Raw genomic sequence first — 24,644 nt, 5'->3', positions numbered from 1 at the left:
TTTTTCAATTTAACTATTTTTTTCCATAAATATTTATTCTAAATACAATCATATGGTTATTATAGGAGTGTATTTCGCTAATAAAGTACCAAGTGTGGCATTCTTAAATTAAAATCATAAAAAAATAAAGAAAGGGCAGCAAAGTGTTGAAGAACCAGTGATCGATGAGTCATAGTCTAGTCAAAATGCCAGCACTTCATCATCATCCATCAACATGATTCAATGATTCATCAGTTCTATCCATTCCATTACGCGACTAATTTAATCTCCCCCGGATAAAATTTCAGCAATTAATTTCTGAAACTTCATTTTTTTGCGGGCTTTAACAACAATGGTAGCTTTAACTTTTCTCTTCCGCCGCAAAATCCACCAGCAAAACCGTCATGTACTGGCGCGATTCTCACTTTTTCGACGTTTTTCGTCGTCGGAAGGTTCAGGCGAAGGTAAGAAGGAGATGATTGAGAAGATTTTAGTAGCAAATCGAGGAGAAATTGCGTGTAGAATTATGAGAACAGCAAAGAAATTAGGGATAAGAACTGTTGCTGTTTATAGTGACGCTGATCGAGATAGTCTTCATGTTAAGTACGCTGATGAAGCTGTTCGTATTGGTCCTCCGCCGGCGAAATTGAGTTATTTACAAGGAAATTCTATTATTGATGCTGCTAAGATGACTGGTGCTCAGGTAATATTTTATTTTATTGTATGATTTGCATGCATTGCTTTGCAGGTATAGTATACGGTCGCGGTCGGCAAAACGGATGCCGATGGTTTTTCGGTTGTCTTTGCCTTTATTTAGGCTGCGGTAGTTTTGCAAGAAGGTTGCGATTGCTAATGTGACCTTATTTTTTTCACTATGGTTTAAAGTAAAACATTGACATTTGTGATCTTATGCTGAGTATTTAGGTTGTGAGAAAGATGCTATATTATTGGAATTGTTCATGTGAAGATTCTGCAACCTGCTGTGAGTGCTAGAGAGAGGAAGAATATTTGTTGATAACTGTTATTGGTTTGCAAAGCAATATTCTCAAATGAAAACTCTAATTGTGTGGTTGTCCTTGAGGCTTGGTTGAGCAATTAATGCTTCTTCTTGATTGAGCAATTTATCTAATTGTTCATGTGGAAAATCCAATCTTGGACTTGCATATTGCTTCTTCTTGATTGAGCAATCATCATTGCGTCATTTATATCACTAGTGAAAACGATCATTTGCTTCAGCAATTAACTGTTTGAATTAACATTTTCACTATTCATCACATTGTTTGTTGCAGTTTAATATTCATATGATTAAAAAATGGAGTATTAGTGATGACTTGGGTTTTATAGTTGTTCATGAATTGGATTTATAGACTATAGAGTATTTCAAAGAGTTATGAGAGTCAAATTAGATGTACCAAAAAGTTAAGGACTAAGAAGTTTCTTGGGCGATGGGAACCTCCTTAGGAGGAGCGCGCATATCAATTGGCAGTCCATCTGTCTTTTATTTTCCTAATGCCAGGGTTGATGTGCATAATAACATTTTACAGTTGTATAATAGGTGGATCAAAAAACGGAAGTGAATAGCTAGAGAAGGATTAAAGGATAGGTATGCTGGAATTAAGAGATAGAGTTTTTAAGTTGAAAAAAGAATTGTTTATATCATAATACAAGTTCTATTGTTCGACTTGAGGTGTTTGGACTTACCTGGAATTTTTAATAACTATGGTTGGGAATTCTCCCTCTGTCCTTGAAACAAGTTGGCATCTAACTTTTGAGTTTTGAAAATATATTGAATATCATAAAAAAGCAGGGTGAAGATATTGGATGTGGGTGGGTAACATTGGGGAAAAAATTAAGGAAAATTATATTGAGAAGTGAACGCAGACTGTTAAATTTTTTGGGGGCTTGTGTTGGACATCCTAAAATGGCAGTTAGAAGCAGAATTCAATTGAAGAGCTTTCCGAGAGAAGAGTGGGGAGGGGGGAAAACCTTTTTTGTGGTTAATGTGTGTGTGTGTGTTTCTGGTAGGGACACTTCAGTAAAATGTTGTTTTGAAGAGATGGCTATGTACATGATGGCGGCAGCTTTCTGGTGCAAGCGCCATTTAGAATTTTCAGTGTTCTGTTTTAGATGCTTTGATACCGATGCATTCTTGTTGTCTATGTGGCATGCAGGCCATTCATCCAGGATATGGATTTTTGTCCGAAAATGCTGAGTTTGCTCAGCAGTGCAAAGACAAGGGTCTGTCTTTTATAGGACCTCCTGCATCTGCAATACGAGATATGGGTGACAAAAGGTACGAACAAGACAAAGGTCTCTCTGTATCTCTTTTTGTGTGTAGTAAAATTAACATAGTTCACATTTCTTTTGATTTTTTTGGCCCCAATGATTTCAAAATTATCAATTTTGTACTGTTTGCCGTGGTTTGCTCTGCTCATGTTAATGGAAGACTAGTAAATCTGATAATTGACCTTAAATCTGGTTTATAGTGCATCAAAGAGGATAATGGGTAAAGCTGGTGTTCCTCTTGTGCCTGGATATCATGGGAATGATCAAGATATTGACCTAATGATATTAGAAGCTGAAAAAATTGGTTATCCCATTCTAATAAAGCCAACTCATGGAGGTGGAGGAAAGGTGTGCCATTTTTGTATTTATTATTCATTTGATATGGTCAATACTTGTTTGCATGCTACCAAGGGCGAATCCGTGGCCGTCAGGCATCGTTCAACTTATGTATAAAATATACTTATACATGCTAGTGTATGTGCCGGTTAGGTTGATAGGAGCTCTGCTATGTGACAATATTGATCCAGGTTCAAACCTCATCAAGCATATTTTTTTTGAAAATATTATCAGTATCATTTGATTATATTCTAGATAGCTTCTACCAGGGACTTATATTGAGAATGTAAGAACAATGTCTTATTTAGTACCAGTTTACCCTCAATGTGCTGATACTTAATACTTACACCTTGGATCCTTCTCTTCAAAACACAGCCATATTAAACATATTACTGGAGGGTAGGGTTTATTTTCTATGCTGCTACAGATCAGTTAGTGACTTTATGAAAAAATGCCAAATATGGGTGTAGGAAAAATTTTAAACTGTTATTATTTGTAGTTGCCTTATCGAATTTTAATCTAAACATTAGTACATTAATTAGAACCGGCTATTTTCTTTTGCCATTGTACTTGGACTTGTCTTAATGGCAATGGAAGTCTTTGGTTTTTAAAGGGACAGTGCACATTTTTTCACAGAAGAGTATAGAAAGTAAAAAACTGGTAACTGGATTGACATTCTTGAAAAAAGAATCCATCTTGCTCAGCAAGTGGATCTGGATCTGGTGAATGGCATAAAATTATCACTGAGTGATGTAGGATTAAACATACATTGTTGTGGGTGTTCCTCTGAAGAAATGCATACTTGATTTGGTTTGTGTAGTGAGAAAATTTTCTCCTATGTTTTGCCTACGCACATCAATTTTCTTATGTCTCATTTTCCCATTTTCTAGGGCATGAGGATTGTGCAAAAGGCAGATGAATTTTTTGAATCATTCTTGGCTGCTAAAAGGGAGGCGGCTGCTTCTTTTGGAGTTGACGCGATCCTGCTTGAGAAATATATCACAAGACCAAGGCATATAGAAGTGCAGGTCTCTCCCTCTCTTTTTCTGACTTTTTTTTAATGCCAGTATTGACTTCTCACTCTTGTTATTATTACGATTGACTTTTCACTATGCTTGAAAAGGAACTCAGTTTTTCTTTGTGGTTTCACATCCATGTAGGACTGCTGTTTTTCTGTGACATGTGTCCTTGTGAATTTATGTATATTATGGAAAAAGTTTTAGTTAGATTTTTAACTTTTTAGTCTATGGACTTTGTAGGTTTTTGGAGACAAACATGGCAATGTTATATATTTATATGAGAGGGATTGCAGTGTACAGAGAAGACACCAGAAAATAATTGAAGAAGCCCCAGCTGTAATAATGCCTTTCTATTTTTGGTTCAGAACTTCAGAATAAGATTACCGATTAACATAGGTTATAACTTAGATTTTGTCATTGCAGCCTAACGTCAGTAGTGATTTTCGTTTGCAAGTGGGTGAAGCTGCTGTTTCTGCAGCCAAGGTATTCTGCATCACTTGCTTGGATGTTGAATTGATTGTATACCTTAGATAGGTTGACGTTTCTCCTTCCACACTTTTTAATTGGTCCAAAGGTCCTTGTTGATGTCTCTACAACTTGAAATCGAAATAGTATTTTCTGGAATCCTTTTAAGTACATACCCCCCTTTCAATGCTACCTAATTCACTAAAAGTGAATTGCGAAGTGAAGCAAGCAGATTATTTTCCATTTTGGGCTGTTTTGGGTCATTTTGGGCTCCTTTTGGGAGAGTTGTGAATATATGGAGAAAATTAGTTGATGCCACTTCTTTGGCCTGCTAATGTAGAATTTTTTATGGTGAAAGGCAGTTGGTTATTATAATGCTGGAACTGTTGAGTTCATTGTGGATACTCTCTCGGGTCAATTTTATTTCATGGAGATGAACACACGATTACAGGTGCTTTGGTTGCTTCTTGTTGTCTAGAATTTTGTAAATTGAACTTCTTTTGTGTGCCAAAGACTAATACCCATGTTTTTTACAGGTTGAGCATCCTGTCACAGAGATGATTGTTGGCCAAGATCTCGTAGAGTGGCAGATTCGAGTAGCTAATGGCGAGCCTCTTCCTCTTACACAAGCAGAGGTGCCTTTATTAGGTAGAACTTCCACAATCTAACAAAAAGTCTTTACCTGAGTAAAAGTGCAGTGCAGAAATTCTGAGCTAAAAGTGTATGCTGCCATGATGCATTTCATAATCCTTGACTTCGCCTAATAGTGAGATTTAGAGGTGTTGCTAAAACATGGAGTACTTGTTTAATGAATCTTAGGAGAATGGTGTTTGTGTTGTTGAGTTGCAACTGTGATGTTTTGAATTTTGAAAAATTGTTGCAATAAATACAAATTCAAGTTGATGTTTGCTTTTATATGAATAATGACGTCTGAGAACATGTATTGGTCAGATTCGAGGCTTTTGTGTAGAAGTTGATGATAATTTAACCCGATTGCCTGAATAAAGGGAGAATCAGCGAAAGTAAACCTTCTTATTTCTATGTTGGTGCTGTAGAAATTTGTGATATCTTCAATTGTGTTTGAGCCTTGACATATTGATTGATGTTGAGCTGCTTGTTTTATTAGTCTTTTTCTTGTTTCATCATTCTTTTTTTACGAAAACTTGAGCGATGAAGGTTGATTGTTCTATTGCTTCTCCTTTTCATTCTAAAAGTTTAAATGTTACCAAATCATTGGTTCATCACTATTTTTTTGACTGGGGTAAGGCTGGATAATCCCATACGGCAAGGGGACGAGGAAATTTATCCTTCCTATAGTTTGTTAGAATCGAATTCTTGTCTTAAGGGTGACCGATCCATGATTCTTGGTTTATCCCTATTAATATGAAGTTGAGGCAGTGCCTGTCTAGATGACAGCAATTCTGGTTGGACTTAAGATTTGACCTTAGTATTGTAGCTTGGCTGTATGATTTTGTTGAGTATTGTCATATTCCAGAATTTGTTTTCTAGTATATTCTAATTTTAACTTACCCTGTTTTGAAATACTATAATTCGTTTTTATCAATTTCGTGACAGGGCATGCATTTGAAGCCCGTATATATGCTGAAAATGTTCCAAAAGGGTTTCTTCCAGCTACGGGGGTCCTTCATCACTATAGACCTGTTCCAGAGTCAGAAACAGGTTGTGGCACCTATTCAGTTTGTAAATACAGCATATTAACAATTCTCCTTTAATCTTTATCTTACATGTAGTGGTTTGCAAGTGATTCAGATGTGTTGCTTGTATATTGCATGTTAATGTTTGCACCGAACTCATCCAACTTCCTCCATTTTTTTGGAAGGCATTCTTGGATGTTTGGGTTGTTTACTTCGCTTGTTTATGTCCATCTTTCTTGTTTCTATCTCATACTTGCATGTCAATTTAATTATTATCTTTGAACAGTTCGCGTTGAGACGGGAGTTGAACAAGGAGATACTGTTAGTATGCATTATGATCCCATGATAGCGAAGCTTGTTGTTTGGGGAGAAAAGCGTGCTGCAGCATTAGTTAAACTGAAGGATTGCTTATTGAAATTTCAGGCATGGTTCTAAACCTTCATTTTTACATCTTAATCAGCTTTTGCTATAGCCTATAGAGAGTTGTTTTCTTTCGGAGATACTTTTGCTATGCGTTTAAGTTTAGGATTATTCAAAACACGGAAACTCGGATTGATGCAAACATTTTTGCTGCTGCCTCCATTTTCATTTAAAACTTAGAAGAAAGACTTTTTCTTTGAATGAGGAAATATGATTTCCATTTTTGTATCTTGCCATGTTCGGTGGTGTATTGGTGGTTTTCATACTCTAGGCTTATTCGCTCTGAAGTTCTTGAGATGTGCTGAACAGCATAGGTGGTTTTTTCTTTTGTCTTAAATCCTAATGTATGTTTGGTCATATTTCCAGTCTCCATGTTTCTAATAGAAGTGCACTAATGTTCACTAAACATTTACATATTCTTTCTGTTTCATAACTGTATCTATTTTCAATGATTGAGTTATTATTTTTTAGTAGCTTGTAGCTTCCATATCTGCATTGGGCACGATTTTGACATCGTTATAGCTCTTTGCTGACAGGTAGCTGGCTTGCCAACTAACATCAATTTCCTTTATAAACTGGTTGACCATTGGGCCTTTGAGAATGGTCAAGTTGAAACTCATTTTATTGAGCACCACCGAGAAGCACTATTTGCTGATTCAAATAATCTGGAGCGGGCAGAGGAGTTATACAAATCTGCTTCACATAGTGCAATGCTTGTTGCTGCTTGTCTCTGTAAGAAGGAAATTAACACGATGAAGGGTATCTGTCAGGGTAAGCATATGGCTGATCTATTTTCATTTATATTCCTAGCTAGGCCATCAAAGCACTCTGAACTTAGTAGTACCAGCAATTGACAGGAGATAGAAACCCACTTTCAATCTGGTATTCTGACCCCCCATTTAGAGTCAACTATTGTGCCAAGCGGGATATTGAACTCGAGTTGGAGGATGATTATGGTAGTGCTAGTGGTCCAGTGCCCTTGAAATTGATCCTTACATACGAGCAAGATGGGAGTTATCTCGTTGAGGTACCTGTTTTTGCTTAATACTCTTTAAGGGTCTTCTTAGCTTGTTGAGCCATTCATGTAAATTTCCAGTATTTGTTTAATGTTTTTTTTATTTATATTATTTAGCTCAATTTAAAGCTTTTAATTTCACAGGATGGAGAATGCAGTTCCCCTGGTATGCAAGTTAAAGTTGAGCAGCTAGGTGATCAAGATTTTAGGGTAGAAGCTCAAGGACTGAGTGTGCACATAACTTTAGCTGTTTATACTAAGGTTTGTTTCTTAGCAAGAAGTATGATGTGCCTCCTTTTAAATTAATATGATTTCTAGCTACGGTTATTACTTAATATGCTTGCTTCAATTGGGGAGTGGAGACGTTTTGGAAATAAGAAGTTTGCCAGTCACATGTCTATTTCTTTGGAGTTTGGATGTGATCAGATTATTAGTTTGCCATTATCTTGGGTAATTTTTAAATGTTATTCCAACTAGGTTTGCTCGACTTGCTTGAACTGTGAATATTACACTCTGGGCCAAGTTGTACTCCATATTCATGTAATCTTATTACACCATGTCTTGTATGAGACCGTCTCATGATGAGATGACCTCAAAATAAGAAGTTGAAGTTTTTATTATTGGGCTATTCAACCCAAGTATGAGGCATGGCTCACGGTGAGATCGAATGCGAAGCAGGAACTAACTGTATTTCTTTGCATTTCAAATTAATCCCTTGTATAGTGAAGACAAATCCAAGTCAATTTTCTAGGTTGGCTGTGCATTTAATGCATGTATTTCACGTCTTTGAGTCATCTTTTGATTCAAACTTGTTTTATGGCAGGATAATTTTAAGCACATATACATTTGGAATGGCTTGCAATGTCATCACTTTAAGCAAAAAATCGGGCTGGAATTGTCTGGGGAAGATGACACTGAACATCAGCCTGATAGCGCACAGATGTCCTCTCACTCTCCAGGTTCCGTATTGGCACCAATGGCCGGTTTAGTGGTCAAGGTTCTCGGGAAGAACGGGGAGAAAGTAGAGGCTGGACAACCAGTTGTAGTCATGGAAGCCATGAAAATGGAGGTCGGTGTTATGTTCTTTATTTTTGAGAACGATGCTGACACAATGTAACATAATTCACGAGCTAATTCTTTTTTAAATTCACGATCAACACAAAATGATAAAAGAAGCTCAAAACCGACGATTGTTATTTGATTCGTAATTTGCAAGGAGATTAACAAATCATTTGACATTGTGCTGACAACCTGAACTGTCAAGAGTTCTCTCCGCTCATTGTTTTGAAAAGCTTCATTTTCTGTTGCAGCATGTTGTAAAGTCTCCTTCCAACGGTTTCATTCACGGACTTCAAGTGGTTCCAGGGCAGCAAGTATCAGATGGTAGCGTTCTATTCACTGTAAAGGTCAGTCATCGTTTTATTGCGGATCATGTCATTGTGACCAAATATAGTTATGTAATTCAGAAAACAACCGAATTACTGATATTGAATATTTATCTATACTGAATACAAGCTCTTCATATTTTTTCAGGAAGACTAAGAGGATCTGGTTCACCGGGCGATCCCGAAGCTAAAAACAAAACTATGTCCTTATAGCATGTAGATGATTTATAATCTAATGCAAGCCTTTTCTGCTGGTAATTAGAAGCCAAGCTCTTCAAGATGTAACACAAATAGCAGACTGTACAAAATAGTACTGGCAATTCTTGTATAGAACAAAGTGAAGTTACCAAATAATATGCCTCTACTTGGAAACATTTGTGAAATGAAACCTCAAAGAGGTTCAACCAAGAAAAACAATATGAGAATTAAAGCAAACTATGAACACAAGTGTTTATGTGGTTATGTGGTATCTTGGATACCTCTCCCTCAAATGTAGTTTTATTAGATTGAAATTCAACAATTACAATATAATAAACCTCTCTTATATCTTGAGAACAATCTCTCAAGATCACAAATACTAAAGCAAAATAAAAACTCTCTCAAGTTTTTAACAATGTAATAGTCCTTTTAGCAATGTGTGTTTGTGGTGGTCTTTGTTCTATGAATGTACTCCCTTTTATAGTGGAAGGTGAGTATTATTTTTACAACCTCTCAATTACTCACCATAAAGCACAATTAACACTCTAATTAAATATGATGATAAACATTACAATAAACAATATAAATTCTGACCAAAACAAAATCCAATGCTGACTGCTTGACTACCACTCGATCAAGTAACTACCTCGCTCGGTCGAGCAAGCCTCTAGTGAAGCTACTGACTTGTTTTGATCATTCTGCTCGACTCACTCACTCTTCGCTCGACCTGGCTATGAACCGCTCGACCGGTCGAGCGAGCTTCAGCACTACTCTCCACTTGTTGCCTCGATCAAGCAACCCTTATCTATCGTTCCAAACTTCAAACCATTCACGTCTATTTGTGTATTTAAAAATTTTATATCAACATTATCGTAAATTTTAAAATTTTAATGAAAATATATGAAAAATATAAAAAAAAATGTAATTGCATTATTATTATTAATTCTTATTTGCTGCAAAGTTTTTTAAAAATTCGTACATTGCACGAATTTCTATACTAATTAAACTAAAATTATCCAACTTAAACCTAATTTAATTCAAAATAATTCAACCGACCGTTTCAAAACATTTAATCCATATTCAGCGTGAATTAAATGTTGAAAAACTTACTCGATTACCCAAATATTCGAACAATTGGTCTTAGACGAGACGACTTTATAATGAGACCGTCAATTTGGGGCGGCCAAATTCGCATGTGTAACAAGTTGAGAATTTTTGAAAATTTGAAGTATATAAGTAAAATAATATTAAAAAATCTCAAAATAAGCAATGGGGAAACTTATTTCTCAAAATATGCACTTTTAGCCAAATGTTGAGGTTTGGTATCTGCTCGCATTTACTAACAACGACCCATTAATAAGTTGAGTCCAAAAATGTCAATTCGGCAATAGGCCGCTCATACTAACAATGACCGATTGCTGATTTGACTTACTTTGACTCAGCTTATTAATGGGCAGCTGTTAGTAATTACGGTCCATTAATAAGTTGAGTCAAAGAAAAGAGTGACCAATTAATAAGCTGAGTCAGAGAAAGTCAGCTCAGCAATTGGTTGCTCTTACTAACAACAGCCGATTACCGAGTTGACTTCCTTTGACTCAATTTAGTAATGGGCCGTTGTTAGTAGGTGCGAACAAATACCAGACTTCAGTATTGGGCTAAAAGTGCTTATATTGGGAAATAAGGTTCTCCATTGTTTATTTTGAGATTTTTTAATAGGAAAAATTACCGTGAATAATACAACCTTTTGTTAATTTCTCTACAATAATACAAACTTTTGATTAACCATGAATAATACAAACTTAGGGGGTTTTTTTCCTAGAATAAAACTAACTTTTGTTTATTAACTAATTTACCAAAATTTGTTGTAATATAATCTCCTATAGTTTGATTTTTAACATGTTAGCCGTTGGGTGTACTCTAGGGAAATACCTCTTTAAGTTGATATTATTCATGGTTAATCGAATGTTGATATTATTGTAAGGAAATAAATAAAAAGTTGTATTATTCCGAGTAATTTTGCCTTTTTAATATTATTTTACTTATTTACTTTAAAATTTTAGCATTTTTTTATTTTCTGGGCATTTTTCAATTTTAATCTTAATAGTATTAGTTTTGACCTTATAGGTTAATTTTCATTCTACAAAAACTTGGACGAGACAGTCTCATCATGAGACCGTCAATTTGGGCCGGCCCAATTTGTGCGTGTATCAACATTTTATTTTTTTGGGCATTTATCAATTTTAATTTTAAAGAAAATGAAAAAAATGTCCAGATTATTATACACGCAAATTAAACCGACCCTAATTAATGATCTCATTATAAGACGTCTCGTCTAAGACAAGGCCATAACCTTCATTTTTGTTATGTACTCACCAAAAAGCCCAACATACGACAGACACAAAAGTCGGCGAAGACTGACCGGAAGACTGAAGATCTTAAGTATCTAACAAATTGGCGCCAATCTTCTTCGTATTCGATACATATACTTCTATTAAACTTTCTAACCCATTTCCTCTCAGAAAATCTCGAGTGTTTTTGCACCCTCTCTTTCTCTCTCCTGAGGCTCCCGTAACAGTGTAACAATGGCGGACGGCCATCTCTTCAACAACATCTCTCTTGGCGGTCGTGGAGGCACTGTTAGTTTCTCTTTCTTCATTTTCTGTCTTGATTTTGCTTTTTTGTAATTTTGTATGTTCCTCGTAACGCTACTCATTTTAATCGCTGGATATGATTTCTGTGTTTTTTGTTTTGAAAAGTTTTGCTTATAGAAGTGCTTATAGCTTCATTTACTTGATTATGACTTTGCGAAAATGAACTCTTTTGAATTATTGGTTTCTTCTATATCATTGACGATTATTTTTGTATAAACTTAGGGTTTGTGTGATTGAAATTTGAAGTTTAATGAGTTTTGAAATGACTTTTAGCATCATTTCCACAAAACTGGTCTCCGCATTTTCAATCCCTAGAGAATAAACCCTAATTTTACGCAATCTAGCTGGCTGAAGTTCTGATTTGTTATCTTTAAATTATGCACTTGATCAATTTATTTTCTTGTGTGTGATAGTTTCATTTTGTTGAACTAAACTTGAATAATAATGAAGATCATCTGATCATGTTCATTGGATGTATAGGGAACCAGCATGTAATTGGTTCAGAGAAGGAAGAGGAAAAAAGAGTTTTTAAAAAATTCTTTCCTTTTAAATTAACGAGATGGTAATTGTTTAATTGTTATAGAAATTGATAAGCAGTTATGCATATTTAAAACTGACAAGTAAAAGACTAATAGTATATCCATGAATTGAGTGGCAACAAACGTTAAGCAACGAGAAAAGGAAATTAAGAGAATAAATTGCAAGAATTGATTGGTTTCAGATCATGTATACATTCTTCGTCATTGTAATTAGAATTAAAAGAACAGGTTAACAGTTTTAAATTTAAAATAAGAGGAATAATTGGTGGTTATACTTTTTTTGAAAAGAAGTAGGAGTAATTATAAAATTTTCCTCTATCTTTTGTGTTTTCTGGATAAACGTGGAAAAATGACTATCACAGGGGGGGAAACTGAAATTTGTATAAAGAGTGACAAATAATATTTTAGAAGAAAGGTGACATGAAAATATAACCTGTTTTTGTCATTAATATTGTTGAAAGTTCCAGGTTTGGAGGGTGCCGGGACCCTGAATGACTCCCTAAATATCAGTCCTTTTTAGTTGTCACCACTTTTCTCGCAACAGTTTTTTGGTGTATATGCAATATGAATGCTGAAATATTAATCTTTTTATTGAATAATTGTGTTTAGTTAACATTATATTTTTTTTGTGTGTTTGTGAGCTTGCAGAAGCAAGGGCAGATGAGAGTTCATTCAGGTGGCGTTCTTTGGAAAAAGCTTGATGGAGGAAAAGCTGTTGAGGTTGATAAGACTAATATCGCTGGATTATTCTGGATGAAAGTGCAAAGATCAAATCAACTTGGAGTTAGAAGTAAAGAAGGGTTGTATTATAAGTTTACAGGTTTTCGGGATCAGGTCTCTCCTGCTCACTTTGTTTGATTTTCTTACATAAATTAATTGAGAGTTATGTCCAGTTTTGATGGAGCCTAAGGTTTATATGGTTTTGGAATTGGGATGGCTTAGAGTAAATTGACTCATTAAATCAGTTGCACTATTTAGTTTTTATTCACTTGAAGTTGCATATGTTATTTTGTGATCATGGTTCAATTTGAATCAGACGCTTTATTTTTATTTGTGCAAGGACAAGGTAAAGTATTTTCGACGTCCTCTTTCCCGCTTAGACGGTATCCACTTTGAAGATATTGCGGTTTTGTAAGGTTGTATTAGTTAAATTTGGGTGTTTTTCTTAAGCTTGTATGTGTTTCTTGCTCTTGCAAGTATTTCCAAACTTTGGAGTCTTGTGTTCCCTTTAATTGTGATACTTAATTGGATAATCACAGCTGTCATGGAAAATTATTGAGGAAAATATTAGATAATAGATAGCTCTGATTGGAATAAATGCATTTACCATTATAATATTGTAGGTCCTTGGACTTTTCTTCATAAGAGACATTTATGCTGTTTGGTAATCTGATCGGCACTTTTTATTGTAGAGATGTTCTTGAATTACTTTTATGTTTCATTTTTACATTCAATGATCTCTTGTGTATTATAAGTGTTGCTATGACAGCTATATAACTTAACATGATTCTTAGGCATTTTAGAAATCTTTTTCTATGCATAGCATTCCCCCTTATAATTCGTGTAGCTTTATCTTTGGGATTAGAAAGGTTTTTTTTTAGTGGATTTCTGATTCTTTTAAACATGGACAATTGCTTGTTTTTTCATACTAAGGGTCCATTACAGGATGTTTGTAGTAATGGAGTGATGGCTAATAGTTATGGATGGAAGTATCTGGCTGTGAAGCAAATTAGGAGTTACTTTCTGTGGGATAAGGAAACTCTCACGTTCAATAACAGGGTGTTAGTAATTGTTACTTGGAACGACATTCGGTTAGGAAGGGGGAATGGGAACGGCAACAAGGAACACAACGTTGATTGACTCAGGAATGATTGGGTACGAGATACATTATGTATAAAAAAAATATTTGAAAACAAAATAAATGAAAATGATTTTTTTTTGCTTCAAGAAATTGTTTTTAAGTCGATTTTTTTGGTTTTCTTGATTTCATCTCGTTTTTCCTCTTCTTTATTCTTTAGTTTGTAAATGAAGGCCAAAATACTTTTTAAAAAGGTCTTTCACACCGGGACGTCACCATGAGTGATTCGGGTCGTGTTTCGTGGTGATTAGGGATGAATGTTCCCGGACCGCGAAATGTGGCTATGTTTCACATTCCATGTAAATATGGTGTTAGTAGTGAGCTGGAATCCTTCTTAAACTGAATACTATATTTGATAGAGATAAAGAGGGGAAAAAGCATCTACCCTGTGGAGGTTACCCAATGCCCATTGGCCACTCGCCCACTCCTCATTAAATGATAGATTTTGCAAATATTTAATATCCTATCTAGATTAGGTTATTTATCCTCTTGGTATTAGTATTAATCTCCTGAGTACCTGCTTACATCCACATGACATGAATTACTCATTTATCTAGGCAGCTACTTCAAAAGTGAATTGGAGAAGTGAATAAACACTCGATAGTTTTGTGCAAAAAGTTGTGATAGAACATAGTAGGGTATTTTTTTAAATGATTGAAAGGAGGTAGGAATGGCAAGCCCAAATGGTACACAAGAAATATGAAGTAAATGGTGGGCTTAAAAAGGAAATGGGTCAAATGAACTCATTATAGACGGAGGGAAATTTTTTTTGTTTGATGTGAGGAAAATGAAAGAAATTGATGGGAGACGGGATGAGGGATTGTATTTTAGTAAAGTGATAATTTTTTTTCCTCTTTTCTTTTTTATATTTTTTTATTACGACAATGAAAATAAAAGCATTAACCAGACAAATAGCACATTTCTTTTATAAAAGACAACGATAATTATTTCTTAAAAAAAAGAAAAAAGAAAACAATAACTTTTCTAAATTGTCAACATGCAACAAGGTTACTAGTACTTAATTTCATACTACCTCCGTTATTTATCAGTAGCTACACTTCATCCTTTTATGTGAGAGCTTTTTGAGTGAAGTGTAGCTATTAATAAACAACGGAGGTAGTATGTTATTTGTGTTTATGATTTCGAGTATTAACCTAGTTGTCACTGCATCTACATCACTTGACTTTTAGTTTCTTTCACTGCTTCTGCTTGGAAATTTAGTCTGATATTTTTTACTTAGTAGTTGTTAGGACTGTTGCATTTTGAAATCTTTGCACCAGTTTGTTGGGTTTCCTGCTCTGCTAGATTGACTCTTTAGCAACAGCATTTCATTACCTCAATGCCATAAAAGGGCTTCGCAAGGTGGGGTTTGGAGGGGTTGACTCTTAGCAAATGCTTGAATCAGATGCATAGTTCATCATGTTCTACTGCTTTTGAATATTCTAAAATTTGAAGTCCATAGAGGGCTTAATTGACGGAAATTTGTTGTCATTTGATTTTTGTTTGTAGGATGTTGCCACATTGACCAGTTTTTTCAAAAGCAGCTATGTAATTACCCCAGGAGAGAAACAACTGTCTGTTAGTGGGCATAATTGGGGAGATGTTGACTTCAATGGTAATGTGGTTTCTACTTAAATCTTTTATTTATTGTGTTGGAGTAGAGGTATGTTTTGACTCTTGAGGCAACTGGAAGGCTTAGTGATTTTATATGCTCCTCTTAGGTAATATGCTGGCTTTTATGGTTGGCTCAAAACAAGCCTTTGAGGTATCTTTAGCTGATGTCTCACAAACTCAGATGCAAGGAAAAAATGATGTTTTATTGGAGTTCCATGTGGATGATACCACTGGTGCCAACGAGGTCACTTTTTATTTACAGCATGAATCACTTTTGTGTTTGATAATATTGTTGAATGGCATAATTCATGTTATGATTTCATGCAGAAAGATTCTCTTATGGAGATCAGTTTTCACATACCAAATTCCAACACCCATTTTGTTGGTGATGAAAATCGTCCTTCTGCTCAAGTGAGTTTTTTTTTTTTTACTATTGCAAACTTGCTGAATACCAAGAATGCTGCTTTCCGTACACCTAAATGTCTTTCTTTTGCTTTGGGGATTGTCGTATAAGGTTTTCCATGACAAGATCATGTCAATGGCTGATGTAGATGCAGAAGAGGCTGTTGTCACATTTGATGGTATTGCTGTCCTTACTCCTAGGTGTGTAAAACATCCAACAAACCTTTTTGATTGTTAGTTTGTCTTATGTTTGGCCTTTACGATAAAGATTAGCTGTTGCTAACTTTTCTTTCATTTCAGGGGTCGGTATAGTATTGAACTTCATCTTACGTTTTTACGTCTCCAAGGACAAGCAAATGATTTTAAAATCCAGTATAGCAGTGTTGTTCGTCTTTTCTGTCTTCCCAAGGTTTGTTTCTTTTCGAACTCGCATTTTTCTTCCTTGGATTGGAAATGTGTTTTAGTGTCATGCGTTTTGTTACTAATGACATTTTCTTTTGTTGTTGCAGTCAAACCAACCACATACATTTGTTGTTATCACTCTAGATCCTCCAATTCGTAAAGGGCAAACGCTGTACCCACATATCGTGATGCAGGTATTAGTAGTTCCATTTTCTGGATGTTTGTAAATTGTATGTTTTCCTGGTTGATATTGGTCTGATTTCTTCTACCTTTTCAGTTTGAGATCGATTATGTGGTTGAAAGCACCCTCTCCATTAGTGACGAACTCTTAAATACCAAGTACAAAGATAAGTTGGAACCTTCGTACAAGGTATTGTTAACAGATTTTGCATCTGAAAGTAGTTGAAATATTTGTGCAATCCTAATTTGGGTTTTTTGGCTTTTCATTTTCAATGATTTTCAATGTTGGTTTTGTATGACACAGGGTCTCATTCATGATGTTTTTACAAACGTATTGCGTGCCCTGTCTAGTGCCAAGGTCACTAGGCCTGGAAAATTCCGCAGTTGCCAAGATGGCTATGCTGTCAAGTCATCACTTAAAGCTGAAGACGGAATTTTGTACCCGCTTGAAAAGAGTTTCTTCTTCTTACCCAAGCCTCCAACCCTTATTCTTCATGAAGAGGTATATTTTTCCATATAATCTAAATTGTGCATTAATATCTTTCAATATCTTGTGGAGTAATAATTAGAGATGGTATTTGCTATCTGTCAACCTAACAAACATCGTGTTACTCCTGTATCCAGATTGATTATCTGGAGTTCCAAAGGCACGTTGTTGCGGGATCAAATATGCATTATTTTGATCTTCTGGTAAAGCTGAAGACAGATCAAGAACATCTCTTTCGGAATATCCAGAGGAGTGAATACCATAATTTGTTTGATTTCATCAGGTTTTTAACACAATCAAAATTTGATTTATACTAAAAGTAGCAAGCTGCTTTTCTTTTGACACTTTTCATATGGTTGCTTGCAGCTCCAAGGGCTTGAAAATTATGAATATAGGAGATGGTGCCAATCAACCTTCAAGCCCCATTGCAGCTCTTAGCAGTGATGATGATAATGTCGATCCTCATTTGAATCGTATCAGGGATGCACAAGACGAGAGTGATGAAGAGGTGTAGAATTATTTCCTGTTTTCTTTAAGCATTATAGATTAGACCAGTTGAAGTTCGTTTCAAGTTTCTTGCTCAAAAACTTTTTTCTTTGGATTTTTTTTTTCATAATTCAAATTTGGGTGGGAGGCTAAGTTTGGCTTTAGACTTCTAGCTTCGATATACCTACGCTTTTCCTTGAGAAATCTGAACATTTAGCTGCTTCTTTTGGACAGGATGAAGATTTTGTTGCCGACAAGGATGATGGTGGGTCTCCTACCGATGACTCTGAAGAAGATCATTCTGATGCTAGTGCTAGTGGTGATGATGAAGAGGTAACTAACTAACCAAGACAATTGCAGTGTTGGAAGAAGTATCGACTTTATTTTGCCATTTAGTATCAATTTAGTAATATCAATTAGTTGATACAGAGGCCTCCCAAGAAAGAAAAGAAAGAGTTGACATCATCAAAAGCTTCTAGCAAGAAGAAATCTAAGGATGGAGATGAAGAAGGCTCAAGGAAGAGAAAACAGAAGAAGAAAAAAGATCCAAATGCACCGAAGAAAGCAATGTCTGGTTTTATGTTTTTCTCGCAAGCTGAGCGAGAGGTGAGGCTTACAGAGAATTATGGCTCTTAAATGTTTTTGCTATTTTGTCGCAACATATCTAATGAACACTTTTTCTTCTATAATCCAGAATACAAAGAAAGAAAACCCAGGTATAATGTTTACAGATATAGCAAAGGTTCTAGGGGAGAAATGGAGAAACATGTCAGGTATGATTACCTAAATAGAAACATATTAATCAGTCTACCAAATTGCTGAAAGAAAATAATCCTTATAATTGATTGGCTTCCGTGATATGCAGCTGAGGAAAAAGAACCCTATGAAGCAAAAGCTCGTGCTGATAAGAAGCGGTACAATAATCAAATTGGTGACTACAAGAATCCACAATCTGCAAATTTGGACTCAGAAAACGAATCCGACAGTAATTAATTTAATCAAATCTTGCGTTGTATGTTGTATCAAGTATGGACAAAATTCGTACAATGACGTTCTGTAGGTAATCTTTTTGTACAAGGCAAGTAACTGTTTGCCAATTACCAACAAATTTTCGATGAGCCTGAGTACTAGCTTGCATAAGACAGGTGTTTTCTGCATTATGGTGCTTTGGATAGGCCTCTACCAGTAGCTTTTATGGTTTCACCTAGCTGAATTGTAATCTGATCAACCCAAAAGCCTGACTCAGAGCCAGAGGCCTACATATTGGGCTTCTAATTTGAAACGTGGAAACAATAATTGAGTTTTTTTTTTAAAAAAAATTCAAAATAAGTTTCAAAAAAATTTAATTTTCAAATAAGTTTTTATGTTCGAGTCTAAGTTTAAAGTTTGTTCGGTGTTATTAACAATAGATAAAAGAAGAATATTTTAAAGGCAAAAAAAATCACCACAAATTTATTCGTTGTTACTAACAACGAACGAAAGATATAATCATAATTTTTGAAAGAAAAAAAACTACAAATGTTGTTTGTTATGATTAGAGGTGTTCATTCGGTTGATCGGGTCGGTTTCGGACGGGTGTTATTCGGTTCGGTTGCATTTCGGATCGGTTATTTTTCGGCTGTGTGTTACAACGGGTCACACTCGGGTCGAGTCGGTTAGTCACGGTTCGGTTAAAGATCGGTTATTCAAGCTATCGGGTTAACATCAGTTCGGTGTCGGTTGAAGTTCGTGTCGAGTGTCAATCGGTCTCGGGTTGTCATCGATTACTAATTGGTTCGGTTTTTTCGGGTATAGATCGGGTTCGAGCTTTATTTTTCGAGTAGTTATCGGTTACGGATAACTATTGATCGGGTCAAAATCGAAATAAGTTAATAGTCAGGTTTTTAATTGATGTATGCTCATTTACTTACAAAAAATAATAACCGATTGTTTTATCAGATATAGCAGATAGGGGTGTCAAACAGGTCGGGTTGGGTCATTTTCAGGTTCGGATCATATATAAATGGATCAATAAACCCTTAACCTGAACCTGACCCATTTAATTAATGCTGGGTCAAAAATTAAAACCCCGACCTGATCTGTAGCAGATCGGATCAACCTGCTAATGACCCATTTAACCTACTTTTTTTTTAGGTCATTAAATTCATACATTTCAGGTCATTTGACCCATTTGACCCATTTAACCTTAATTAAAGGCTTCCTCTAAAAATAAACGTATGCCACTTAATGCAGCGAGCACACGGTATTCTTTAGTAAAAGGCGAAAGAATAGTTCGCTTTGTGCTCACGGCGTGGCTGCGTAAGTTGGTATGAGATCTGTGGAAGTGATTTAAAGGATTTTTCTTTTATTAGTATCTTTCATAGCCGATGTAGGACAACTTCCTTTGTTATTGAAAGACATCTTCAGCTGACAAATCCCTTAGCCGATGTGGGACAACTTTCTTTCTTATTGAAAGTCATCTTCAGCTGACAAATCCCTCAATACATGGTAATTGGTATTATCTTAGTTTTACGAAGTATTTGGCAAATGTTGATCCGTCTTAAATTTAATAAATGGGTTAAACAGGTTTTTTTCGGGTTTAAATATTCAACCTGAACCTAACCTATTTAATAAACAGATCAGGTCGGGTTGACCCATTTAATTAATTGGGTCAAAAATCTAAACCCAAACCCGCTAATTTCGAGTCGGTTTCAAATCAGGTTAGCAGGTCGGGTCAGCTTTTGCCAGCCCTAATAGGCAGATCAATTTATTTCAATTAGTTTATATATATATATATATATATATATATATATATATATATATATATATATATATATATATATATATTCTGTATGCAATCTCTTCTGTATAGAATTTGTGTTCTTCCTTTTTCCGTATTATTAGAAAACTGAAATTGGACTTAATTTGCTAAAATTAAGTGAAAATTTGATTCGGATTTATAACAGTTCGATTTACAATCGGTTCGGGTTTGTATCAGTTCGAGTTAAAAACAGTTCGATTAATAATCGATCGGGTTTGTATCAGTTCGGGTTAAAAACAGTTCAATCTTAATCGGTTTTAGTCAGGTTACATTCGGTTACGTGCATAATTCGGGTCGGATTTGACTCGGGTCGATCACTGTTCAGTTCGGGTAACATCGGTTAAGGTTTATATGTCGGTTATAAAATTCGGTTGCAGTTCGAGTTCGATTTTGCCCTTTTCGGTTATCAAACGGTTCGAGTGAAGTATCGGTTCGGGTAATTGCGGTTCGGTAAACCTAAAAAACTTACATTTTTTCGGGTCGGATAATTTTCGATTCCGGGTCAGATTTTCGGGTCGGGTTTGTTTTGAACAGCTCTAGTTGTGATGAACAATGAACCAACAATTGATTTATTATTTTTCCTTTTAAAAGTTATGACATTGTTTTTTTTTATTCGTTGTTAGTAGCACTAAAAAAGTTCATGATAAATCTCTTTTGACTTTTTAGTTTTAATATGTTCATATCTTGTTTACTATTACTAATAATGAACATGCCCTAATCTTAAGTTTGAATAATTAATTGAGAATTAAAATATTTCAAAGTTTATTTTGAGATTTTTTTAAAAACTCATTTTATCAATTTTTACCTATAAACCCAATAAACATATATTAACCGAGCGACATGTTAACTTTTTATGTATGTATAACAAGATTAAAGCAATATCCACACTTTTTAAGTATAACAAGATTAAAATAGAAATATTAAATATAAATTAAATTGATTGACATAATTTGATGATCAATTTCAGTACTCTTTAATTATAACAAATGATGACAATTAAATAGTTAATGTATGAAAAAAACACATTCTAAGGATCATATGCTCTTACATGCTAATCAAGTACAACATTTCATTATCTTAATATTATTAAATAGCGTCCACATATCTTTCACCAAAGTAAACTTGAGAAAATCTGACATCCACATAAAGTGATTATTTTCATCAAACAATATCAAGATAATGGAACGTTATTTGTTGTATACCGATATTTTCATGGTTCGGCACAACATAGATGAAACTTGGCAACTTTTCAAAGCACAATAACTAACACCCAAGCAATAAATAGAACCATCATAGTTCATAATATATTATATAAGAAAATCATACCAATCATTCTAAAAAAGAAAACGATCAATTATAAAGTCTTAACTAATCTCTATTGTCTCTCAAATCAATAAAGAACTACAAAAGTATTGAAGAGCTGTACAAAACCTCATAATGGCCGAGAGAAATAAGGTTGTCCGAGCAATAAGGATAATTTAAGCATTCAGCAGACACTACAATGGAATGCGCCAGCTAATCGCAAAAACTTGAAAAGCTTGCTACTTCTAGACATGAGGATTCTAAGGTGACACTAGCTATAAAGTATAAACCTATCCGCTAAAACCTACGCTTTCCATACTTCAACTTCCTTTTTGCAGCCAGTTTCTTCAGATCGTCATCCATATTAATCTGTTTTTTGCGACATTCATAGCTGCAAAAGGCTCGCAGGTTGCTGTATTGGACATTATTTAGCTTTTTATCAGAATTTTGAGTATCAACTAATCATAAAGGACAGTTGTGGAATTGGTCACTCAAAGCAAAGAGGAAGGACCAAATGTTCACAAGTAATGCAAGAAACACAAGTGTTTCCTCTGCGCAATCAAAAGATTTTGTGTTTTTTAATGTAATTTCAACAAGTTACAACATAAATCAAATTTTCTGACTTCTAAGTGTTTGCACTCAACACTTAAGCACTACAATGGTGTTTAAAAACGATGCTATATTAGAGATCAAACGACGTGTTTTAATCTCTAATATCACCAAGATCGAATGTATGAAGTCTTGTGACAAACAAATTACGCTATCAATGATATCGATGTTTGTAGAAGATAATAATGCAATAAAACGACACAAAAATTTAACGAGGTTCACCCAATTAAGGCTACGTCCTTCAGTGTGTACTATCTTTTATATTATCAAAGGATTTCAAAGAACTCTCAAATATGGAGAATTGCAATTGAGAATATATTAGGCTAGTGTTTGGCTTGGGGTGTATTTTATGGATGATTTTGATGAGTATACAAGTTCTCTATTTATAGGCACTAAAAACTAAATGCAATACAATTTTTTAGTCAAAGAATTAAAAGAGCATTAACACACAGCTGAAAAGGAAACGGCACAAACAGCATCCAAGACTTAAACAGGCGAATAAAAGTATCCAAAGTTGGCCACTGACCAACTGCTCGTTCGAGCAGCACCATGCTGCTGCCTTCTGACTTGTGTGGCTGCTGTGCTCGTCCGAGCACGCCTTTCCAGGAACTGCTGATTTGTGTGCTCGATCAAGGCGTGGGTCATGTTTCTTAGATGCCCCGTTCAAAGCATCTACAAACTCTTGCATTCCCTTATTAATCATCATTCATCGTGCCATCTTAATTCTCATATTTAAGAGAATTCAAAACCCACATAACTTCAAGCATTGAATCACATTCTTAAACACACACATTAAGTCACCAAATTAATCCTCTCATGGGATTCCATTTCTATGCTCTCATAATGCATAGTCTTTATTTGGTGAACTCAAGTCACCATTAACATTAACAGTGTTTGTTCACATACAAGCGTTCAATCTCTCTTGATTCAACAACCCTAAAAAATCATTGCTAATAAAGATTATATTTTATTCAATCCTATTCCCAAATAAATCACTTAACAATCTCATCCACATAGATTCTCCTCTATATATTCCTACTTATGATCAAGACAAAAGAATGATAGATCAAAATAAGACTATTATGCTCATGAAAGCGATAACAAGAACAAGCAAAATAGACGAGTCTGTTACTTCAACTTAACCTTCACTAAATTGAAATTTAAAAGATTAAGTTTTCATTGCTATCATTAGAAAGATGGCGTGCCCAGAATATCATTATTGTTTTAAAAATTTTATCGTTCATAACCTATATGATAATTTACAAGGTTTCATTACATAAAAAATTTATCGGTCTATATACCTTTACGTCTTTAATGCTGTTTTTAAGAAGCAATGAATCCAAAAATTTTTCATAAATTAGTCAAAATATCCATCAAATTTCAAAAATTAAACAATATCCTTCATTAAATTCATGAAGGTCCGTGATTAAACAAACGAATTAAACAGAGCATTGGCATATGATTGGAAGATTTTCATATTAATTCAGAAAGTGATCGTTATAACAATTATAGACGCCAAGCATAAACAAAATCTGAACGAATCTGCAAAAATACAAAAGAGCCTAGAAATAAACTTCAAAAAGAGATACGAAAAAGAAAGATCGCTAACCTGTACATGAAAACTTCATCATCTTCACTAATTTTCTTTTTACACAAGAAACATTTCTCAAGAAAGCAACCAAATTGAGCTAATTCGTCCCACTTTCGATCAACAAAAACATGATCAGAATTGCCAATTGAGAAAATCGAAGGCCGATGATCAACAGACGATCTTTTCCGAACAATCTGCGGTTGGTTCATTTCCGGATCCATAATCTGAATCGATTGATTCAATTGTGAATTCTTGCGAGAGGAATCCAGAACCGACCAACGGATTTCGGATTCAAAAATAGAACCACCAGAAAGAATGGAGGTGTCACCGGAGGTCGATGATCGAAGGATAGCTGATCTCTTACCCGCCATTAATGAAAGAAATGGAGATAAGAAGTCGATTGAGGTGATAAGGGTTAGGGTTTATGCGAAAGAATCGAAAGGGAAATGGAGATGAAGGAAAATGTAGTGTGTGTGGAGAGTGAGAAAGTCCACAGAGAATAGGGCGGATTTGAGGTTCCTAATATGAAGGCGCAAATTCGGTCAAGATCATGCTATTTATAGGCTTTTGTGGGCCCCTGGAATTATTGAATTTTTTAAGGTCTATTATATTCTTTTGAAATATGACATGTCATTAACAAAAAAAATTAATCATTCAGGAAATCATAGATAGACATCCATAACTCCATATACTAATAATTTATTATTTAACTTGTATATAAAATACGTTTTTTGATGAAATTATTTTATATAAATTTTTTTGTAAAATGTTATAATAAACACACAAATAAAAGTTGTGTTTTCAATTATCGTTCAAGTAAAGGTTTCATTATATTAATATATTCTTCTTAAGATTTATATCAATCATCTTATAGTAGAACATAAAACTCCTTATTAGGCAACCACAAGCCACATGTAATCATAAACAACTACGTCCTAAGACACAAATTGAGGTTATATGTCCAA

The 24,644-nt window shown here is 34.8% G+C and overlaps 3 protein-coding genes and 1 non-coding gene across 5 annotated transcripts; 2 read left to right on the top strand and 2 right to left on the bottom strand.

The window, feature by feature from the left end:
• The first annotated feature begins 86 nt into the window (after positions 1–86).
• Positions 87–9,143, top strand: LOC130800239 (methylcrotonoyl-CoA carboxylase subunit alpha, mitochondrial). The gene is made up of 16 exons (XM_057663689.1): positions 87–682; positions 2,151–2,272; positions 2,466–2,613; positions 3,492–3,629; positions 3,861–3,956; positions 4,044–4,103; positions 4,444–4,536; positions 4,622–4,733; positions 5,661–5,765; positions 6,027–6,163; positions 6,697–6,931; positions 7,018–7,187; positions 7,320–7,436; positions 7,999–8,244; positions 8,486–8,581; positions 8,709–9,143. The coding sequence occupies exons 1-16, from the start codon at positions 332–334 to the stop codon at positions 8,715–8,717; spliced, it is 2,235 nt and encodes a 744-aa protein (XP_057519672.1). The 5' UTR covers positions 87–331; the 3' UTR covers positions 8,718–9,143.
• A 1,977-nt stretch (positions 9,144–11,120) lies between these two features.
• LOC130800237 (FACT complex subunit SSRP1-like) lies at positions 11,121–18,680 on the top strand. Of its 2 annotated transcripts, XM_057663687.1 has the most exons (16): positions 11,121–11,394; positions 12,597–12,782; positions 15,316–15,421; positions 15,528–15,664; positions 15,748–15,831; positions 15,935–16,023; positions 16,123–16,231; positions 16,332–16,418; positions 16,502–16,594; positions 16,709–16,906; positions 17,029–17,174; positions 17,258–17,399; positions 17,612–17,710; positions 17,807–17,983; positions 18,072–18,150; positions 18,243–18,678. In XM_057663687.1, exons 1-16 carry the CDS (start codon positions 11,341–11,343, stop codon positions 18,368–18,370), a joined length of 1,914 nt encoding a protein of 637 aa, XP_057519670.1. In that variant the 5' UTR covers positions 11,121–11,340; the 3' UTR covers positions 18,371–18,678. The 2 variants fall into 2 exon arrangements, with proteins under 2 accessions (XP_057519670.1, XP_057519671.1); XM_057663688.1 differs by lacking the exons at positions 11,121–11,394; positions 12,597–12,782 and adding an exon at positions 12,847–13,084 and having other exon boundaries at positions 18,243–18,680.
• An 877-nt stretch (positions 18,681–19,557) lies between these two features.
• On the bottom strand, positions 19,558–19,673 carry LOC130800552 (U5 spliceosomal RNA). The gene has a single exon (XR_009039433.1). It is a non-coding gene; the product is annotated as a U5 spliceosomal RNA (small nuclear RNA).
• A 1,619-nt stretch (positions 19,674–21,292) lies between these two features.
• Positions 21,293–24,251, bottom strand: LOC130800236 (FCS-Like Zinc finger 10-like). The gene is made up of 2 exons (XM_057663686.1): positions 23,698–24,251; positions 21,293–21,891 (listed from the first exon to the last, which is right to left on the bottom strand). The coding sequence occupies exons 1-2, from the start codon at positions 24,048–24,050 to the stop codon at positions 21,777–21,779; spliced, it is 468 nt and encodes a 155-aa protein (XP_057519669.1). The 5' UTR covers positions 24,051–24,251; the 3' UTR covers positions 21,293–21,776.
• Between the last annotated feature and the right edge of the window lie 393 nt (positions 24,252–24,644).

The sequence above is a fragment of the Amaranthus tricolor genome, chromosome 14, assembly GCF_026212465.1.
Source record: "Amaranthus tricolor cultivar Red isolate AtriRed21 chromosome 14, ASM2621246v1, whole genome shotgun sequence".
NCBI lineage: Eukaryota > Viridiplantae > Streptophyta > Magnoliopsida > Caryophyllales > Amaranthaceae > Amaranthus > Amaranthus tricolor.
Note: the sequence above shows the minus strand (reverse complement) of the source record. Positions and strands in the feature narration are given on the sequence as shown.